Source organism: Aphelocoma coerulescens, chromosome 2 (assembly GCF_041296385.1).
Source record: "Aphelocoma coerulescens isolate FSJ_1873_10779 chromosome 2, UR_Acoe_1.0, whole genome shotgun sequence".
Lineage (NCBI taxonomy): Eukaryota > Metazoa > Chordata > Aves > Passeriformes > Corvidae > Aphelocoma > Aphelocoma coerulescens.
The window spans coordinates 124,416,136-124,436,039 of record NC_091015.1 but is presented as its reverse complement, the minus strand read 5'-3'; the positions used below and the strand labels follow the sequence as shown (position 1 = coordinate 124,436,039).

Below are 19,904 nucleotides of genomic sequence, written 5' to 3'. Positions count from 1 at the left end.
TGTGAGTTGATGGCAACAACTGATTGCACCTGTGATTTGTGAATGCCTTCAGTCAGCAGCAAACTAAATGGAATCTGATCAAAACTATCATTTGGATATTCAAGTCTAAGACCAAGAGTGCTGTGATATCCACTAATGTCCTTCCATTCTGCTCTTTACTGCTACATAAACTACTGAAGATTGTTTTTAATGGCTTCTATTGTGGTTACCACATGATGCATTAACAGCATCAGTCCTTTTTACTGTCTACGAATGCGCTGTCAGATGTTCATGTCTGATACAAAAGCTCAGACTCTGATCCCTGTGTTTTATCTTAAATTCCTGCATCACCAGTTGTGGTGTTGAGTTTTGTAGGGACTCCTAGTGTAGGAATCTCCAGAAATTGCAGATTGCAGTGCTGAAGTTAAAAATAAATGTTTTTTTGAGAAAACAGGCCACTTGAGAATCGGCTGATGACATCTATGTAAAAGGGACTTCATCTCAGTGATTTCCAGTGCTTGTCACCACATTATTCAACTGGTTTTGGCATTTTTTGAAAATATTTCAAATTAGAGCTGTCCCAGGTGTTCTTCAACAGAAGAAGATAATGTGAAATTAAAGCAGTTCTGAGAAAATTTTCATCTTCAAAGGCTTCTTGAGTGAGCCTAAAAGGTTTCCGACCAGCATTTCAAAAGCTTCCAAGAGCATTGTTCCTAGGTAGAAATTGACCGACAGGACCAGGAACTAGAAAATCTCCATTTATCTATTCACATAAAGGAGAATGCCAAGAATATCTCTCAGGTATTGCAGACTTTTCTAAAGAAGATGATAGCCTTAGACCACCTTCTAAATGCTCCTGTACTGGAGCCACTGTATTTGACATGGGGTAGTAAAGAAAGGGTTTTTCTTTTAGAAAGACTGTGCTTTGAGTCCTCCAAAATGTTTTTATTCACGTTTTGCAGAATCAAAGATGATAACTGTTTCTTTGCTTAGACAGGTGAAATTTAAGTATCTGAACTGACATATGTATTTTGAAAAATCCAGCTGTGTCAATATTTTTCTGTATGCTGGAGCCCATCACAGTAGTTTAATCAGGAGTAGTAAAGTCATGCTTTCCCTATTTTGTTTTGTTATTTGGGGACCAATTAAATATCTAGCTCTGAAGTTTCTGATGATTCCTACATGCAGAATATGGAACAGACTCAGAAAGGTGCCCTACCTGGATCACCAGGTGCCATCAGCAACAAACCTTCACAATCAAATTTGTGTTTGAAGTGCAGTTAATAGATTTGATTGCAGCGTGTTTACCATTGACAGCTCTCCTTTAGCTTGTTGGTTTTTTGTCATTGTTGCATTGATTGTATAATTTCTTCTGATGGCAGTTATTTGCAATTGCAGAAAAGGAAAAACCTGCTTGTGTGCTGTGAAAGAGAACATGCTAGGAATTTCACTTCTTTGAGTGTTGGTCCTAATGTTTGCTCTTGCATTGGCTATAAAAGATAAAGCACCCCCCGTCCCCCCATTGTAATATTTATGAGAAATAGCATTCTATTCATGATCAAGGTTGAAATAGTGTTTCAGCAAGCGTGACTTTTCTGCTCGATGAACTGGTAAAAGCTTTCCATGCAGAAGAAATAAGGTTAATCTATTCTCACAGCCATCTTCAGATCCATGTTCTGCTTCCGAAAAGTTTAAACCAAGCTTCTGGAAAACCCAGTTCCCTCAGAACTAGTTTGTAATTATTTAGGGAGGAAGGTGATCAGTTTATAAAGGGGATGTTAGGAATTGCAAAGTAATGATCTAGGATTTGAAAGAATTTGTCAGAATTCTGTTGTTTTAAGGGACATTTTCAGTTTAACTAAGCAGAAGAAATATTATTAGAAGTGTTGTTCATTCTCATAATTGTTTTTTTGCAAACACTATATTTTCTAAGTTTTCTGAAAGCTTGGGAAGAGGTCTGCTGTCCAGATGTATGTTTGTCATACATCTGTTTCTGTTTCTAATGTGCATTTCGATTAGATTAAAGGAGCTATACAATGCTGATCCTGTCAAAATATAAAGCATACCACGGGCCAAATAATCTTGTTTACAGATTGCAAAGGGAAAAAAAATTAGAGAGCAGATTTTGAAATATCTTCATCTTTACTTGTGTATTTAAAATAACACCAAGCATATCTGTGAGTGCTCTTACCGTAGGCTTCCCCTTCCTCCCTAAGCTAGCTTTGCCACAGAGAAAATCATCTGTGGACAGAACTCTTGATTTACCAGGAGCAGCCTGCTGGTTCCCACACACAGATCTGTTGAGCCAGCTCAGCAAATGGTCATCTTTTACAATTTCTTGCTGCTCTTTATTCCATATCATAAGGAGGCCAAGTAGGTATTACAGTTGGACTCTTTGGTAAGGTTTTTTTATTCTCTCCCATTTTAGTGCTCTGACGTTTAACAACAATTTGTACCTTAATAGTTGAAATTTTAGTCAGAAAAGTAGTGATTTGCTGTGATTAAAACATTCTTAAATGCCATTGGTAAGGGTACCTTATCAGTAGTGTAAAGCACAGGAAAACCACATGCAACAATTACTCTGTGTGTGGACTGTCCCATTCCTGAGTTTTGCTGTGCTAACAGAAGCCCTTAAGTGAATTACAACCATTGACTAGTTATTTTATTTCCTAAGAAATCCCTCCAGTCTGCAAAGAACTGCAAAACAGCTCATGGTTTTGCTCTGAAGGGTGGTATTCTGTTTGCCCTGCTTTCTGGCCTTTTTGAGTAATCTGGATTTGAGTCTAGCTCTCAGTGGTGTTTCGTCAAGGGCAAATTGACTGTGCTTAATGAGAAGAAAATTTTTGAAAGTTACTAATTGTATTAAGTTCAAGAACCTGTCATGTTTCTGTTGGCATTATCTTCCCAGAATGGAAATGTAAAGTGATAGTCTTCATGCAAAAGTTTTCAAGTGCAAGTAGTTTTCAAGTTTTATGCTTTCATTTCCAATCTTGTTCATTACACGCTCTCATACTTGCTCTGTTCCCCAGTCAAGCAGAGGCCACTGCATTGCGCTGGGAGGGAAAGTTTGGAACAAGAGATGCATTGCTTAGTCAGGTGGCTTGGCAATGAAAATTTCAAGTGCACAGCTATGGTGATGAATATGTGGATATGGAGTGGATATGCCAGAACTATCTGTCAGGTCCTTTGTGCTTTCTGAAGTTTCTGGGCTCTGAATCATAGTTACTTGGCCCACCAGAAACATTGTGACAACAAACCATCTAGCAAAATCATTCTTTTTTTGTATGTGTGTTCAGATACCTCTTATTGTAGTTGCTAGCCAATGTGAGACCAAATGCTCATCTATACCATCAATATTTTGAGAATTGTGAAAAAAATTATTGACTTTGATGAAAAAACATGGTTGATTTTTATTTTCCCTGAAAATAATTTCTGAAAATGAAAAGGCATGTTTTAATTTTGTTAGTCAGTTTGGGAATTAGCATCTGTAGGGTTATGAGGTAAGTTGGGATTTAAAAGTGGTGACTTTAACAAAGGCAGAAGAATCCTTCCTGTAGTGTTAATGCCTCATGGTAGGTCTGCTATCTTCTGTGCAATAACATTCAATTGGTGTCAAATTCCTCACATCGTGGATGTTTGTGGATAGATTTGCAAATCTGCCATTTTTCAACCCAAGTTATATTACATATTTGAGGATTCTGCTGACTTGGGCCATACAGTTTTTTAGTAGGAAAAAACATCAACTGTTGTAAACTTCCAAGCAGGTTCTAATCTCTTGAGTATGATAATGCCTGTATAATGCCTGTTTTGGCAGTTTTGGCATGCACTACTTGAGACAAATACTTCAGATCAAAGGGAGGTCAGTCATCAGCACTGCTTATTTTTCTGCCTTATAATTGTAGTCAGAATGCTAGACAGGCTCCAAATAGGCTTGTGTCCTTTACCTCAGTGGCAATATTTTTGTGTTCAGGTAGCACTGCTGACTCTTACCACCCTGTTGCTGTTGTACCAGGGATGGCGAAAAAAGCAGCATACTCCAGTCCAGTCTAGGAAGGGAATGGAATGGAATTTAATAATTTCCAAATTAATTTGTATAACCTGGTTTACTTGAATGGCATAAGGTTATTGGTCCTTTGACCATCCACCTCATAGAATGATTGGTTAAACCCTACAACACCCATTTCAAAATATTTCTCTGGTCAGTAACATAACAATACTGCATAACAAACTAGAGGTGACAAGATAAAAGTATTATTTACAAAAACTTCTCACTGTTTATAGCTAGCATGAATGTGAAAGCAACACTTTCACAGGGATGCTGGCAGAAAGCTGGAAAATTTCTCTGCATCAAGCTTTCAGCATCCACACCACCCTTTGTATTCTTTTGGTGTTAGGGCTGGCACTCAGGCATTGTAGATGCTGAATATTTTTAACTTACACTTGATACAGTAAAAAATACAGTGGGAAAGCATAATGGATATAACCATTCAAAAATGATTGCTTGCCAGATGAAGAAAGGCCAAGTTTGTTATCCAGTGCTGTCCTGTGTGACAAGAATAGTGTTTTCATTTAAGCAGTGAGGAGACCACTTACTGTTGTTACCCTTAGCACGCTCAAAGCAGGAAACAAAAATGTACATGCTGCCATGGACATTTATAAGCATTTTAAAGTGGCAGAACAAAAAGCAAACAGAATTGAACAGGGTCATGTAATTTATATCCCTCAGACATGGTTATTTGCTGAAGTTTGTAATAGCAGCTTTCCAAGCTCTGGAATTCATTGAATTTCTAAACTGACTTATCTGTAATAGAGTCCTATACTTGAATCACGGACACTCTGTCAAAGCAAAAACCTTAATTACATCACAGCCATTAAATAAGGAAAGAGCAACCCTTACAGAGTCCTACACTTGCATATTTACTGTTCTGACTTCTCAGATTCACTAACATCTGCTTTCCTAATGTATTGAGGAAGTTTTAATTCACTGTTGATAATGCTAGAACTGCATAGAAGAACAAAGGCTGTAAGTTCCTACTTCCTATTCCACATACTTTTCTTCTACTTCTTCCCAATTATATGTTTATTACCTATTTTTAAATTTCTGTATGTGAATATCAGAGAGACTTGTTTTACTCTTTGCAGAGGTAGGAAATTTTCCTGAAAGCATCTCTGTTAATGTGAGTGGGGACAACTGATTGGAAAGGATCTGACAGAATTGTTCCAGAGTGAAAAACAAATATTTTGCAAAAAACCACTTGATTTTACCAGCATTATAAAATGAAAACTAGAAAAAAGAAAGAAAACTGTAGGAAATGTTTTCAGTTCTAGTTTTGAGAAATTTTCATGTTCTAGCTTTTAGTATGCAGTTGTAAGCAACAATAAAATTGCTTTAAGTAGTACAAGTCTTTAAACTATACTTTTCTGTGTAAAAAACCAACCAAACAATAAAATTAGATTGTAATTTTGAAATCCTGGGCTATAGAGTGACAAAGATGATGATGAAGAGTCTAATGAGTGTGAACTATTTGTAGAAATATTGTTACTGAGAGTTATGCTGTCAACTCAATTAAACTATTTTTATTATTATAGAGGTACTCAAAATATTGGGCTGATAGGGCACTTTGATCTCAGTTCTCTTTGTTTTATGCAGCTAAATAGCAATTGGCAACTACTGACACTATAAATTACAAATATAAAATAAAGGATGCTTGCAAGCCTTCTTCAGAATGGCTCTAAAATAAAACTTGAAATACAATAATAGCATCCATTGAACTTCAGCAGAACTCTTGCTTTTTGTACAGCTGGGAATATGTTGGTATATTTTCCCAATTCTCTCTTTGTTTTTTTTTGGTTGGGTAGGTAAGATTTTTCCTCATTTCTACTCTGCTGTAGTCATCTAGTGACAAACACAATATTAACAGACATATGATTTTTCCTATTTCAAGAGAAAACTTCTACTAAGTTCCCTGCTAGGAATACAGCAAACAGGCAAATCCAGCAATTTGTACTGTAAAGTTTGGGGGCCTAAGTCAGAATGTGGGTTAAATATTGGTAAGGACATATGAAGCTCAAAGCAGCCATTTCTGTTCATTCTTACGGCTTCTCCCTCCTTTCTCTCCCAGTTTTAATGATGAAGGGGGTATAATGAGCCTTTCCATAGCATTTCTGCTCCTATGGAAGAGTATGCAGTAATTTGCTGAGGGGAAGCAGAGCTGTCAAGCAATTACTTATGTTGCTTGTGCTCAAGGCTTCACCCTTCCAGAAAGAAATACAGACTGATAACACTGTGTGAATCCACTCAACACACTAAAGCTGGTGGGCTATATTTTAAAGGGCTTTATTAAAAATTCCAGGTTTGGGGGCATCCACTCTGCAGAGAACTTCAAATGACTCCAGCTTGATCTCTCCTCTTTGTTTTTGTCTTCTGGCAGATCCTGATGAAGTAAAATTCAGCACTACACACCTGCATTAGGTCCCAATGGCAGATAAGTTTAGCATAATTACTCTCAGCTCCATTTGGGTTAAAGTTTAGGCACAAAACATGCACCTACGTACTACACTTTATCTGCTGCTGGCACAGCACCAGATTCTTCATGCTGCCAGGAATGGTGGCAGCTCTTGCTTATGCTAAAGCATAAGCCTCTTCCTGCTGGACAAGGAATAGGAGAGTGCAAGATCTCTTAGGTTACCTCTTCTTTAAAGAAAAAGCTTCATATTTCTCCTTTTCATAATACATTGCAGTCTCAAACATCTTTGTTGCTGATGTGCCCTGTACAGGGTTGGAATTTTAGTGACCCAAACACAAGACTTCTGTTTGCCTGCCTGAGCTGTCTTTGCCTGCCTGTCTCCCAGCCTTCCTCAGTTCATAACTTTTATCAATAAATGGTTCTGCAGTCTGGAGTCCTCTTTGGGGTGAGCATAAGACAATACCTCTGGCACCACTCATACGCTGTTGGGCTGAGAACATATTCCTGCAGTGCTTGCCCAGAGATAGAGCTCTAAGCCATGTTCTTGGTGCCAGATGACATTTTGCCTGTCAAATATGATCCTATATGAGTCATAAAAACTTTAGAAGAATTGCATTATTTCTGCACTGAGAACTGCTTGATAGAGTCTTTGCCACAGAAAGCACCCTAGAGGTTTCTCCAGAGTAAGGGGAAAAACAGGGATTTTTCTCCCCAGAGGCAGTAAGGACTATGTGTTTTGAAGTGTAAATGTCAAAGACCAAGGACAAACTAGATACACAGTGGTAAGAAGACTGCTGGGCACCCAGTGAGCTTTCAAATTGGTTATTTATATGTGCAGTACCCTCCTAACAGACATGCTCCTCCATCTCCTTGCTGTGCATGTGCAGGGACAGTAGCTCTGCAGGCAAAGAAGTAAGCGTGCGAGTCACTCGTGAAGCTTTATAAATGAGCCCTTCTGTAATGCTGCGACTGACAGGGCAGTATTATTTTTCTGATAGTTGTTGATGTCATGGAGTGGCAGTTGTTCACTGCTCTGTTATTTAACGTTATAATTGAATAAAATAGCTTCCTGTTTTGTGCCTCCAACAAGAAGAGAAGTTTGCCCATAGAAAATCATGAATTACTGGAAGGTTTGTTTAGTAATGAAATAAGATTTACAGCCTGGCTAATGCTGATTCCACTGTGCATGTGCATGTGTATATCAGATTTACTGTACTCTTGTTGACAAGGCTAAGGATCTGTTTGCTTTGTTCCCTTTTCTTTTCATAAACTCGTGCAGTGAGTGATTGTATGAAGTAGCTCCTGATCTACTTCTCCACCACTGAAAATAACAGTAAGGAATTTGCTGATAAACATCACTGAAACTGATGGACATTTCAGATTTAAATTCAATGCAGTGAGTTCCATAGCTGAATTCACAGAAGGCAACCCCATCAGGAAAGCATATATGTCGAAAGGAGGAAAATAATTGTTATTCTTATTGAGGTTAACTGAAGAGGACAATTAATACATATTCTTGTAATGGAGGAAATGCAGTCTCACTGGGACTAAAGGGACTGACCCCTGGGCACACCACCCTGCTCCCTCCTCTGGAAAGGCTCTTGCCCACCTTTTAACTCCTGTTCCTTGTTTTCTTGGTACAGGACAGTGGAAACAGAAATAGTGTCAGTAAGTTTTTGGAGGAGCAGAGAAGGGTGCTTGAGGTTTATATAAGTTCAAAGAAAGACTGGATACTTGGAAGAAAACCAGGGTGAGCATCAGCATGATGCCTCAGCATAGAAGCCCCATCCTGCTCAGAAAGACCTTGAGTCTGAAATTCTTAAGGGCTCAGCAATCCACAGGAGGAAGAATTTTATATGCTTGCCTTATTCTCTTCTCTAAACATCTCCTAATAACCACTGATTAGGAGATAGGATATTGGACTAAATGGATTTTTTTTCTGACCAACTCTGACCATTCTTATGCTTTATGAAATGGGAAGGTCTGAGATCACCTTTGTACCTCTATTAATTCAACCCCTGTTCTGTATAACAATGTGAAAGGGAATGGAGATGATGAATTGATAGAGTTGATTTGGACTGGCTTTTTAAGTTATGTATTGAACTTATGCTTCAAACATGACTTGTGATATAAATGAAGCATAACCAAATACCTAACTGTGACAAATTGGTATTAAACAGTCCTTGTGAAAAGTGGTGGGAGTGAAATGTGTCCTTGCCTTTTTATCAGTTCATTTAGAAAAGTCTCTGCAATATTCTATACTACGGAAGTTTCTGTGAGTCAGCACTGTATGCCACCTTTTGTCTGATTCATGGTGCTCCTCTCCCAAAACTGCCTGCTGTCTCTTGCCACCAGTCGAGTCTTTTTTTCAATATCTTCCATTAGGAGGGTTGTGGAATTGGTTTTATGGAATTGTGGAAGGAATGTAACTAACTTAGTTTATAATGTTTGCTTATGCAGCATACTATTTTCCTTAAAGTTGTATTTTAACACAGGAAAATAAAGCACATACACTATTGAAGCCAAAGGTTAAGGATAACAGCATAGTAACTCAAAATTGGTCTTGAACCTGTCACTCTTTGGTCTGCAGTACTGCCTCTTGCAAGTGACCACGTTCAAATGGATTGGATTGCTAAGGGTGTAAGGTGCTGTTTTCAAGGTCTGGCCTGATGGTATCGAGCCCAAGAAGATTAAAGCAACCTTCATCATCCAGGATTTTGGTAGACAATCTTTAAGAGTGGGTGTTATGACAGCCTGCATTTGCACAGCAAGAAGTTTCAGTCTCACTCATCCCACTCAGCTCATTCACTTGCAATCTCCCCCTTTTAGAAGGAACAGTTACCCATCTTGCTGCTCTCAGAGATGCTCTGTCGACAGGCAGCCCACTCACAATGTTCATTTAACCTGAGTGCCTGCTGCCTTGGAGTTTGCAGGCATCAGTGTCTGCCTGCATGTGTGGCCCTCTCCCATCTCTGTTCCTTAGAGCAGAATGAACAAAGTAGCCCCAAGTGCCTTATTCTTTTAATGTGATTAATCGGACTCATTATTACCAGGTATGGTTTTGGTTTGTAGGGTGCCCTCATGCAGTCAGACTGTCTCAAAATAGCCAAAGGTGTTGTAAGGTTAATTGCCTTTCCCTTGTTTTTGACTGGTTCCTAAATAGGGTATTTGCCCTTTCAGTGGATCTGAAGTTCCATGTGGCTGTATGATTGCAGGACTGTGCCACACTACTGCTCTTAGAGCTGAAGCCCAAAGCTATGGATTATTGACTAGTAAAATATGTTTCAGGTCGCTGAAATCTCAGCTGAATAAACTATTAAACCATGCTCTAAATCTTAATTGCATTCTCAGCTAAGAGGTAAATTGAGAGAGGGTGAGGATGTATTCAAGATTTGTCTTTATGTAGAACGGCTTACTAACTCGTTCCTGACTTACCTGCAAGGAATATGAAAATTCTGAGTGATTTAGAGTATGAAATTGATAGATAAGAGATCCTTTAGAACATCTGGAGACTTTTCTCTCAAGGAGATAAGTGAGAGTATATATATGTACTTTGGTTAGCGATTCACAGTACTTCAACAACACTTACATCAGAGTTCAGATCTTAAATTTGTGCTCTCAGAAAACAAGTGTTGATGAACTTGTTATTCCAGCCATATTTGGTGCACACTTCTACTTGCTTTCCTTAAGAAAACACTCTTATAGAGAACAGTGTTGAGCATTTGACATATCTGGTCTGAAGACAGCTCTTTCTGGGTAGAACAACTGTACGTTAACTTGTAACAAAAGAATCTCTAATTCTAGCAATGTATGTTGTTTGCCCATTTGTAAATCTAGACATTGCTTGGTGGGAGAACATTCCTGTATATTAAGACCCAGTTTCCTGCTCTAAATGAGAGTGTCCTTAAAATACCAGCTGCCACTGATACCACCTTGCAGGTGTTAAATACAGGGAAATTGGATTTTGGCAGAGATTTGACCATGATAATGTGAATGTCTGTGGCAGATAATTGAAGTGAAGGATGCAATAGTTCTGAGAATTAAAACTCATACTCAGAGCATCTGTTTGCTTGGGCTTTCTTTGGCATTGTCTTTTCTTCCACCATTTCCAAGTTTCCTTCAAAAGGAGGGAGAAAAGCTAACATAGTGATGACTGCAATGAGCTTGGAAAGTTCACAGCAGGAATCTGGAATTCTCATGTGTTCAAAAATAAAGCTGGTGTCACTTTGTATCTTGCTGGTCTCAGTGGGATCTGGAAGGAGAAGCTGGAAGCTGTAATGCAATGTGATAAGACATTAACTTGAAGTAAAAAAATTACTGTAGATCTTTTTTTGAGAATTAGAATCCTAGAACTCCAGAATGGGATTCCACTACACCGGGTTGCCCAGGGCACCATCCAACATGCCCTTATAATCACTCCCAGAGATGGGGCATCTACAACTTCTAGTGGCAACTTTTTCCAGTACCTCATGAAAGGATTTCTTCCTATCCTAAATATCTAATTTATACCTACTTTCTTTCAGTTTAAAGCCATTACCCCCTGTTCTATCAATTACCCCTGACGTGGAGAGTACTCGGACTAAAGTTGTCCAAAGGGTGTTGTTCAGACCAGAGCACAGGATTAGTGTGGAGCAGTGTGCAAGGTGGAAGAAGGAGGTGTTGGCATCAAGAATTTTAAGAAATATTGGTCCATGAGTGAAAAGTCTGTGTCTAAGCCTGGAGAGTGCTCTATGCTTCAGCAAGAAGGTGGCTGCTGCCTGTTCCAAAGATACCTTCGCTCTGCTCTTGGAGTGTTTTCCTGAGGGGTGATGCTCTTTAATCCCTGGAAGAGGATCTCTGCATAGGCAAGGGAGGCTCCAGTTGGCTGTTTTTAGAAGTGAAACACATATGTGTTTTGCAGTCAGACTCTCCCTTTTCAGGCTTAAGTAACAAAACCAATTGTAGATTTACTTCCAGTCTTACAGCATTCTGGGGTAAGGGTTTGAAAGCTGCACAGTTCCCAAAGACATGGCCTGACCTGAGCAAGCAGCATTTGATGGTTGATTTTCTGTCGTGGCTGATGCTTGTGGATAAACGTAGTCCTGGATGGTGTTGAAGATGTGAGCTCATCCCACAGCCTCTTTCCTTACTGCCCCAATACCCAATGCGGGACCTGGAGTGCCTTTGCTCCTTCCCTTCTCAGCTCCCAGTGCCTGTGGCAGGCTTCTCTGGAGGTCTTTCCATAAAATTCACCCTGCAGCGGTGGTTCAGACAAGAGACAGGATTTGAAAATGTGCTGCCCTTGCCTCAGTGGAGTTTTATGCTGCACTCATCAGCCACCTGTGGGAAGGGAGGCTGGAGTGCCCACTGACCGGGGCCTAAGTGAGCCCAGAGAGGAATGCTGTGGTTTGCTGAGCCTCCTGTAGGAGGGCAGCCCTGCACTGGGTTCATGGCTGCTGCCCCATGTGCTCTGGGCTGGGGTTGACCTTGCCTCTGGGGTGGTCCTCATCTCTACAGAGTTCCCGACAAGGAGCAGAGGTTAGTGGCTATAGCTGGACAAAGCCCCATCTTCCCTGAGCTCTCCCCAAACCACCGTGCCTCTGCCTCTGCTGGATGGAGGGGAAAAAAATACTTGGTAAAAGAAGAGCCTTTTGGCATCAGCAGTTCTTTGTTGCTGAGGTGCTGTGATATATAAAGGTGAGAAAACTGTGAGCAAACTGCTGCTCCTGATACTGTCTCCAGTTTAGGTGCAGCCCCACTCACCAGCTGCAGCAGACGCAGTAAGGAGATGAGGTCTCACCTCCTGCCCCCAGCAGAGGCTGTCACCACTGGGGAACGTGGTCTGAGGGACAGGTCTCCATGGATCTGTTCTTTCCCCTTGGCATCCATGTGATGGCCATGAGTGCTTGCAGTCCCTGCAGGCCCAGGAGTGGTCAGGAGGTGTTTGGGCTATGGTTGTCCCATATCCACGGATGAACATCGCTTTCCTGTCCTGGTAGAGACCTTCCTGCCTTTTTCCCCAAACCCAGTCATTCCTAATGTGGTCTGTGTTTCTGATGCCTGAGAAACTCTTGCTTTAAAGTAGCCTTCTTCTTAGCAAAAATAGACAGCTGCCCAGGGATGCGGAAGGTACTAAGCCTTGTAATCTAGTTACCTTGGTAACATCTGTAAGAAACTATTGCTAAACCACTTTCTGTTTTTTCTTCATCTCTTTTATGGAACTACATACTCTGTTTACTTGACAAAAGTGTGATTTATACCATATCCATTGTAGCCATTCTCCCAACTATTATCCTGACAAACAAGTTTCCATTTCTAACAAGCAAGGTTAAATGACTGTAAAAACAGATATTTGACTTTATAGTGGAAACCAAGATTTGCCATCAAGTAACTAAGCATTTGCTAAGAAAAGCAAAAATCTTGTAAAAACTTTTTTATTGTTTCAAAGTATTATAGTGCTTGATCACATTTACTCAGCACAGGAACTCTTTTCAATGGTCATGTTTTTTTCTTCTGCATTGTGACATTCTCACACATTTGTAAGATTCAGTTGTCAACCATATGTCATACAGGGCAACAAAAAAAGAAATAAAAGCATTATTGCTAGGCAAAACTAACAGCTGTGCTTGAGAATTGGCTGTTCCTGGATCTAGCTCTTAGCACAGCTCTCACCATTCCCATTTAGCTGTCTGTGTCCTGGTAGTGGTTCCTCTGCACTGTGTGAGCTGGGACACTTGAGTGCCAGCACACAGAAGTTCCTGAGGGATCAGACTTGTGTGCTGCTGGGTAGGCAGTGCCCACACCTTTTAGGTGTTTTTTTGTATCTTCTGGTTACTCACCTGTTTCTCTCTTTGCTGCCAACTGTAGGGAATTTTCTGAGCCCTTCAAAGGGAAGAGCATCCCTCACTCAGTGACCCATTCAGTAATTGATTAAATTAATCTGAAACTAACTCTCACTTTTTAAACTGCTAATCAAGAAGCCAATTATCTGTTAACAGTCCTAAATACAAATCAGCAGTAACCAAAGTGTTCCTCTGTTAAAAAAATCTGGATTTCTTTCTGTTGTCTCACAGCTTTTAAAATAAGTTGGAAATGTGGCTGTTTTCTTTAAAAAAAATGAAGACCCCATATTAGAATTCCATTTTCTATTTTGTAACAGTAAAACAGCTTATTTATTTCCGAAAGGGTGTTTAGAATTTTAGCCTTTTTTATGTGTTATGGCCTTGAAGGCATAAGTCTCAGGGCATGATAGAAGGTTTATTAAGGATAAATCCTGCTCTTTTTATGCACTTACATAGCTGAAATCCTCAAGCAGCATTGTTCTGTTGCAAGTTTGGCTGGGGTATACATTTAAGAGTCTTATTCTATGAATGTTATGTCTTTTATTTTATATACATTTGTATATGCAAAAGGTAATGTAAAACAAATACATGCCAAAGCATAGTTTTATTTTTTTATTGCAGCCATTAATTATACAGCTGTTTTAGAACAAAAACATTGTTAAGTAAAATTATTTAAATTATGACTCTTAATTTTTATTGTTGTTGAAATGAGACTTTTTTACAGGTTTACAAAACAAAGCAATTAAAAAAAAAATGTTTGTAGTGCATGCCCAGTCCTGTATATATTTATGGCATAAAATTGTTGTTCGAGTGCAGCAAGTAAGGCAACTATGTATGACAGCTTGTCTATGGCTTTCTAAGTATTTAATTGAATTAGATCCCTACCCGTTTATTCAGTATTCTCCTCATTTAAAAATCTGATCTGAGAGAAGTGAATAGTTGTTTTTTACTGTAATAATGATGGTGAGTCAACAATTTGATTAATCATGAGTTAAAGTATGAGTATTTCTGAGCAGATCTGTTAAAGGACGTGTCCTGATTTTTTTTTTTTAATTCTTCATGTGTATAAATGTGTTTGCTTCTTTTCCATGGAAGTTGTTTAGAAGGGCCCAAAAAAGAGGGTATGGTATATTAAGGTGCTAATATATTAAGGTGCATCTCATCCTGTATCTCCAGTTTCAATCTGAATGCATTCCTGACTACTGACTCCCTGGTTTTGTTTCCAGATTCATAGTCTGCAATAAAAGAAGGCTTGTAGAGCCCTGGGCAGGTGTTTGCACCATTAGCAAAACCGTGTAATTTGCCAAAAAAGAAGTGCTTTAGAGAACAAGAAATAATGAAATTGAATGCCAAATTCTGCTGCCATTTAATCCTTTGAAAGATAAAATGTTTTACTAGGTAGCCTGTTGGCCAAAAGATTGTTTGGAATCAAAGAAGGGCTGAGTGGTAGCACAGGTGGCACATTCCAGTGCTGACAAGAGCAGGATACACAAATCCATAAGTATGTAAAGACACAGATTAATCGTGCAATCCAGCTGTAAAATCTTAAGGGTAACAATGACACATCCAGAGTTTTTAGATGGAGCTTTCAGGTTTATAATTTAATCCACTATTTATCAGTATTTTTAAGTATGTTATGACACGAATGAATGAACAAAATGAAGAGAGGATCTTTTTTTCTGGAGTCAGCTCTTCCAGTATAATCTCCACTGGCAGCAGTGAACACATCAGATGTATTTACATTGTATCTCTGCAAGAGGATGTTTATGGATATGACATGTGCTGTTCTGCACACTAAAAACTTGAGATTCAGATTCTCTCTCAGTACCACGTGCACCTCTGTTGATTTCAGAAATATGTAATACTGCACTGCTGAGCATGGTATAAGAATCTAAATAGATCCATAGGCATATGGACAGACAGATTGATCAAGGCAGACTTTATCACTTTGTCCCTAAAAATCCTTTGTGATTATCTTTTATGTACACAGTGATACTAAAGTGTCAGCCCGGATAATTTCCCTTAACTCAGTAATATTTTATGGATTTACTTAAAGTTTTACTTGAAAATGTGGAGGAGTATGTGTGCACTTTTTGCAGAAATGTACTGGTGCTAGTAATTTAAACAGTTTTCATTCTGTTTTGAAAAAACATTGTGAATGTATAAATTATGTTTGAACTGGACAGAGATGATTATGTGGCATGTGACTGAAAATATATATTTTTTAATAGATGATTCAGCCGCAGAGAGTTTTAATGGCAATGAGACCGTGGGACACAGTTCCAATGCTTCAGGGGGAACACACTGCAGGGAGATGGCAGAAACCAACAGTAATGGCAAAACAAATCTGGAGCAGGATGAGCAGCCTCTGAACCTGAGTGACAGTCCCCTCTCTGCTCAGCTGACTTCAGAATACAGACTAGATGATCACAGCAGTAATGGAAAGAACAAATACAAGACTCTCCTAATTTCTGATCTCAAGATGGAACGGGAGGCAAGAGAAAATGGAAGCAAGGTAAGATGCTTCCACATGGTCCAGATATGAAACATGTAGTTCAGAAAAGAAAAAGATTTGTGAGGCCAAACTAAAGGTTATTCCCAGCTAAGCACTTAATGCAATGTGTCTAATGTTTGTCAGATCATTACTTAAATGCCATACGTAGATTTGTATGCTCTGTTACACATATATGATGCATACATACATTAAGGGTATATGGATGTACATGGGTGAATACATATGTACAGGCAAATATATTGTGCTGACACACAGGCAAAAACGGTGTAGTTCTCTATCAGACATGAACTTTATCAATCCATTTATTGACAACTGTCAACATTACTGATTTGAAAAAAAATTAAAATATGTATATAAGATGATACATATATATATGTATAGATATGGAGACACATATATATATATGTATATTTACAGATGGCCATCTCATCACATCTTTTGTGTATCTATAGAATTGTCGTGGTTTAAACCCAGCTGGCCACTAAGTACCTCCCAGCCACTTGCTCACTCCCCTCCCTGCCCTGGTGGGCTCAGGAGGAGAATGGAAGAAAGGTAAAATGTATGGGTTGAGACAGGAACAGTTTAATAATTGAAATAAAGTATATTACTACTACTACTACTATTACTACTACTACTACTACTACTACTACTATTGCTACTACTACTAATGATAATTGTAATGAAAAAGGAGACAAGAGAAAGAGGAATAAAATCCAAGAAACACAAGTGATGCAGTTGCTCACCATCCACTGACCAGTGCCCAGTCAGTGTCTGAGCAGTGATTGACAGTTTCTGGCCAGCTTCCTCCAGTTTATTCACTGGACATGATGCTCTGTTGTGTGGATTATCCCTTTGGCCAGTTTGGGTCAGCTGTCCTGGCCTTGTTCCCTTCCAGCCATTTGCACACCTGCTCTCCAGCAGAGCCTGGGAAATTGAAAAATCATTTACTGAGCACTGCTTAGCATCAACTAAAACATCAGTATGATGTCAATATTATTCTCATACCTAATCCAAAACACAGCACTGTACCAGATACTAGGAAGAAAAGGAACTGTTTCCCACCAAAACCTGGACAAGAATGAATCCGTATGAATGTTAAGTGTGTATGCCCAAGAAAATTCTTACCAGTGAATTATCAGCATCTGAAAGGAAGTGATTTGGTATCTTCATGATTGTGTTATGCAGGCACCTAACCTGAATTAAAACTGACAAGTTTGCTTTAAGAAGCTGTAATCCCCTGAGGGCTTTTCGCTGTAGTTTCTATTACGTGGGTAAGGAGAAGCAAGGGTGTTATTTTGTAGTTAAAGACAGATCCTATAGATTAAGTTAGCTAGATCCCTAGGATGGTGTTTTTCATGAGCGCCTACAGTAGGGAGGGTGAAGAAATGGCATATGTCATAGAATTTACCCATTGAGCTTACTGGTCACAGGTTCCTTTTATTTTTTTTTTATCTGATGACCAACTGGCTTACCACTTTTACAGAGTAATAATAGGATGTAAGTCCTGGATTCAAAGACTCTTAATGCTAGTCACTAGCTTTCAGTAGCCTGACAACATAGATATACTTTGAATGGGCACATTTTTTTACAGTGCTTTGAAACAGGAGTGTTAAAATCCTTAGGCATACTTAGAAAGGGATTGTACATGACTGCTATCTAGAGAACAACATTTTATTATGCTAAGGTTTTATCTCCTATCTTCATTGCCTGTGGAGTAAAAAATAAAAACTTGTAATGTTTTTGTAACTTAAGTGTCTAAGTTTTAGTGGGTAGAACAAAGGGAGACTAAATGGGAGATTGTTAGTCCTTCTCAAGGCCATTTAGCAAATCATGTATCCTAACACCTTCTCCATAAAATCTTTATGAAAAACTGTTTATCTGTATGGAATACATTTTTTCTCACAACCTTGCATTTTATGGAAAGCGTTCTGACTAGCTGTAGTCTCAGCCTGTGTATGCACCCCAGAGCTGGATGTACTCAGTACTTTGGGTTGCACACCGAGTCCCAGATTGGCTGATATGAATGGTATCTTCTTTTGCTCCAGGGCAGATTGTTCTAATGAACCTTTTATAAGCCCATCACCCAAATACTGACAGACACACAGGCTCTTTTGCCTGAGGTAGGTTGTTGCTTTTGCCATCACTCTTGCAAATACACAAATAAGCTTGGCAAAGATAGGGAGGAGCCTTAACATGAAACTCATTTATAGCTAAGACGAGAACACAGCCTAATGTTTAATTTCCAATTTGAATCAGTTCCAACTCAGATGCAAAAAAAATTTATCAAAAAGTGTTAAAAATCTATAATGAATTGAGATGACAATCCAAGCCATCTCATTCTTTGCAAATTTTAAGAGGCCACAATCATCCCCCACATCAATACATTCTTTCACACTCGCTGTCATCCTGCCCACTCTATATTGCCAACAATATGCAGATTTTTCTCCTCTTTTTGTCCTAGTGAAACTCATGTTGGTGTTTAGAGTTCATTTAAGTTTACAATTAATTAGATATGCAGTAAAGATTATTAAATATAAAGACTTCAGGAAGAACACAATCCTGGGATAAACAAAATTTGATAGAGATTTGTAAGATGAGCTACTGAAGAAAATATCTGCTTTCTAAGTGAGGGGAAATATATTTCAATTATTGGGCTAGTACTGGAGGAAGAAATACATTATGCTTCCTCCAACTTCTACAATGTCCCATTTAACCTGCACAAGATGTTATTTTCTTGGGACAGTCAAGACTGTGAAACTCAAAGGCAAAGGAATGGAGCTAAGAAGATCTCTTGGCTGATATGTTCTGATAGATAATTTTGTATGTGCTGCAGAATTATGATCAGAAGAAATTGTTGAGATAAAAATAGGTTTTCCATCATATTGTCTTTGAAAATGTGACAGCTAATAGGGAAATCTTTTTTGAAAATGGTTACTTCTTTGTGGAAGTTAAATTTTTAGAATATTCATCTTGTCCATACCTATTTGAAGCAATTCTATGCTTATGCTATAGGGAAAGTTTGCTAAATAGTGTTATCATTCTGCAAAAATCTTGGATGTCAAAACAGGGATACTTAAAATTTTACTAAAAGCAGGCCACCCTTATGGACACAGAGGACATAATTAGTGATTTGTAAGAAATACAGGGTTTGGGTTTTTTAATAATAAATCAAGTTTTCTTGCCAGAAAAGACTCTGATAAATAACTGGGGATTGGATAACCCTGTGAGCACCTAGAGTATATTATTTAAAGATTGCTCAGTTCAGCTACTTCAGAATATGGCTTTTAAAACTGGTGTTAGTAGCACTCTTTAAAGAAGTATGATATTTCAGTGGACAGTGTTACTTTGAATTCTCAGTTCCAGGCAGTGAGTATGTGTGGTAATCTCTTCTTTGTACAAAAAGACCATGAGCTGAGTGCAGTGGAGGGAATTACCAAATTGTAACGATCTTAAAATCTGATCAAAATGTTCTACTATTCACTGAAAAAATGCTGTGCAAGGACAAAATGGGTTTTCATAGTGTTAAGTACATATATGTGTATATGTATATATATGTGTGTATATATATATAGGCTTTATAGGCATGCTTTTATTAAGCTGATATTAGGGAGCAGATCCTCCAGTAAGACCTAGATGTTCACAGCAGCAGAAATTTCTACAACCATTTAGGGCTAAACTGAAGTCTGAAATCTTGCATAGCTGCAAAAATATAAACCTAAGTTTATCTTGACTGGGCTGGGTCTTTGTACTACAAAAGACTTAGAAAGTATTCATCAGCAAATGCTCTTCAAATGTGTTCCGTGAATTCAAATAGCTAAGTGCATATATAAATTATTTTAGATTGTTAATTATGTGTGAGCCTGATGGGTTTTTGTGTGACCATGGTGAAGTCTCTGTAGCATTGAGATTTTTTATTGCTGATTCTTTTGTTGTTGCTACTTCCTGGACCATATATTTTATTTTGAAAAGTTATTATATAGCTTTATATCTTCTTCATTATTTATTTCATTAAATATAGCAAGCCTGCTCCTTTTAAATGATTTTGTCTTTTCTGCATTTGGATAACAAGGTTATTGTAATACAGTATGGGAAAACAGGCTTTTGAACTCACCAGTCATACTA

The 19,904-nt window shown here is 38.6% G+C and overlaps 1 protein-coding gene across 5 annotated transcripts in view; it reads left to right on the top strand.

The window, feature by feature from the left end:
- NOL4 (nucleolar protein 4) overlaps positions 1-19,904 on the top strand; it is a 191,629-nt gene that overhangs the window by 96,509 nt on the left and 75,216 nt on the right. For 4 of the 5 annotated variants that reach the window (XM_069005950.1, XM_069005949.1, XM_069005951.1 and 1 more), the window contains one exon: positions 15,499-15,782. In XM_069005950.1, coding sequence (XP_068862051.1) covers positions 15,499-15,782 — 284 coding nt within the window. Of the gene's footprint in view, positions 1-13,754; positions 13,838-15,498; positions 15,783-19,904 lie in introns of those variants that run through there. The other variant, XM_069005953.1, reaches the window with a different exon arrangement.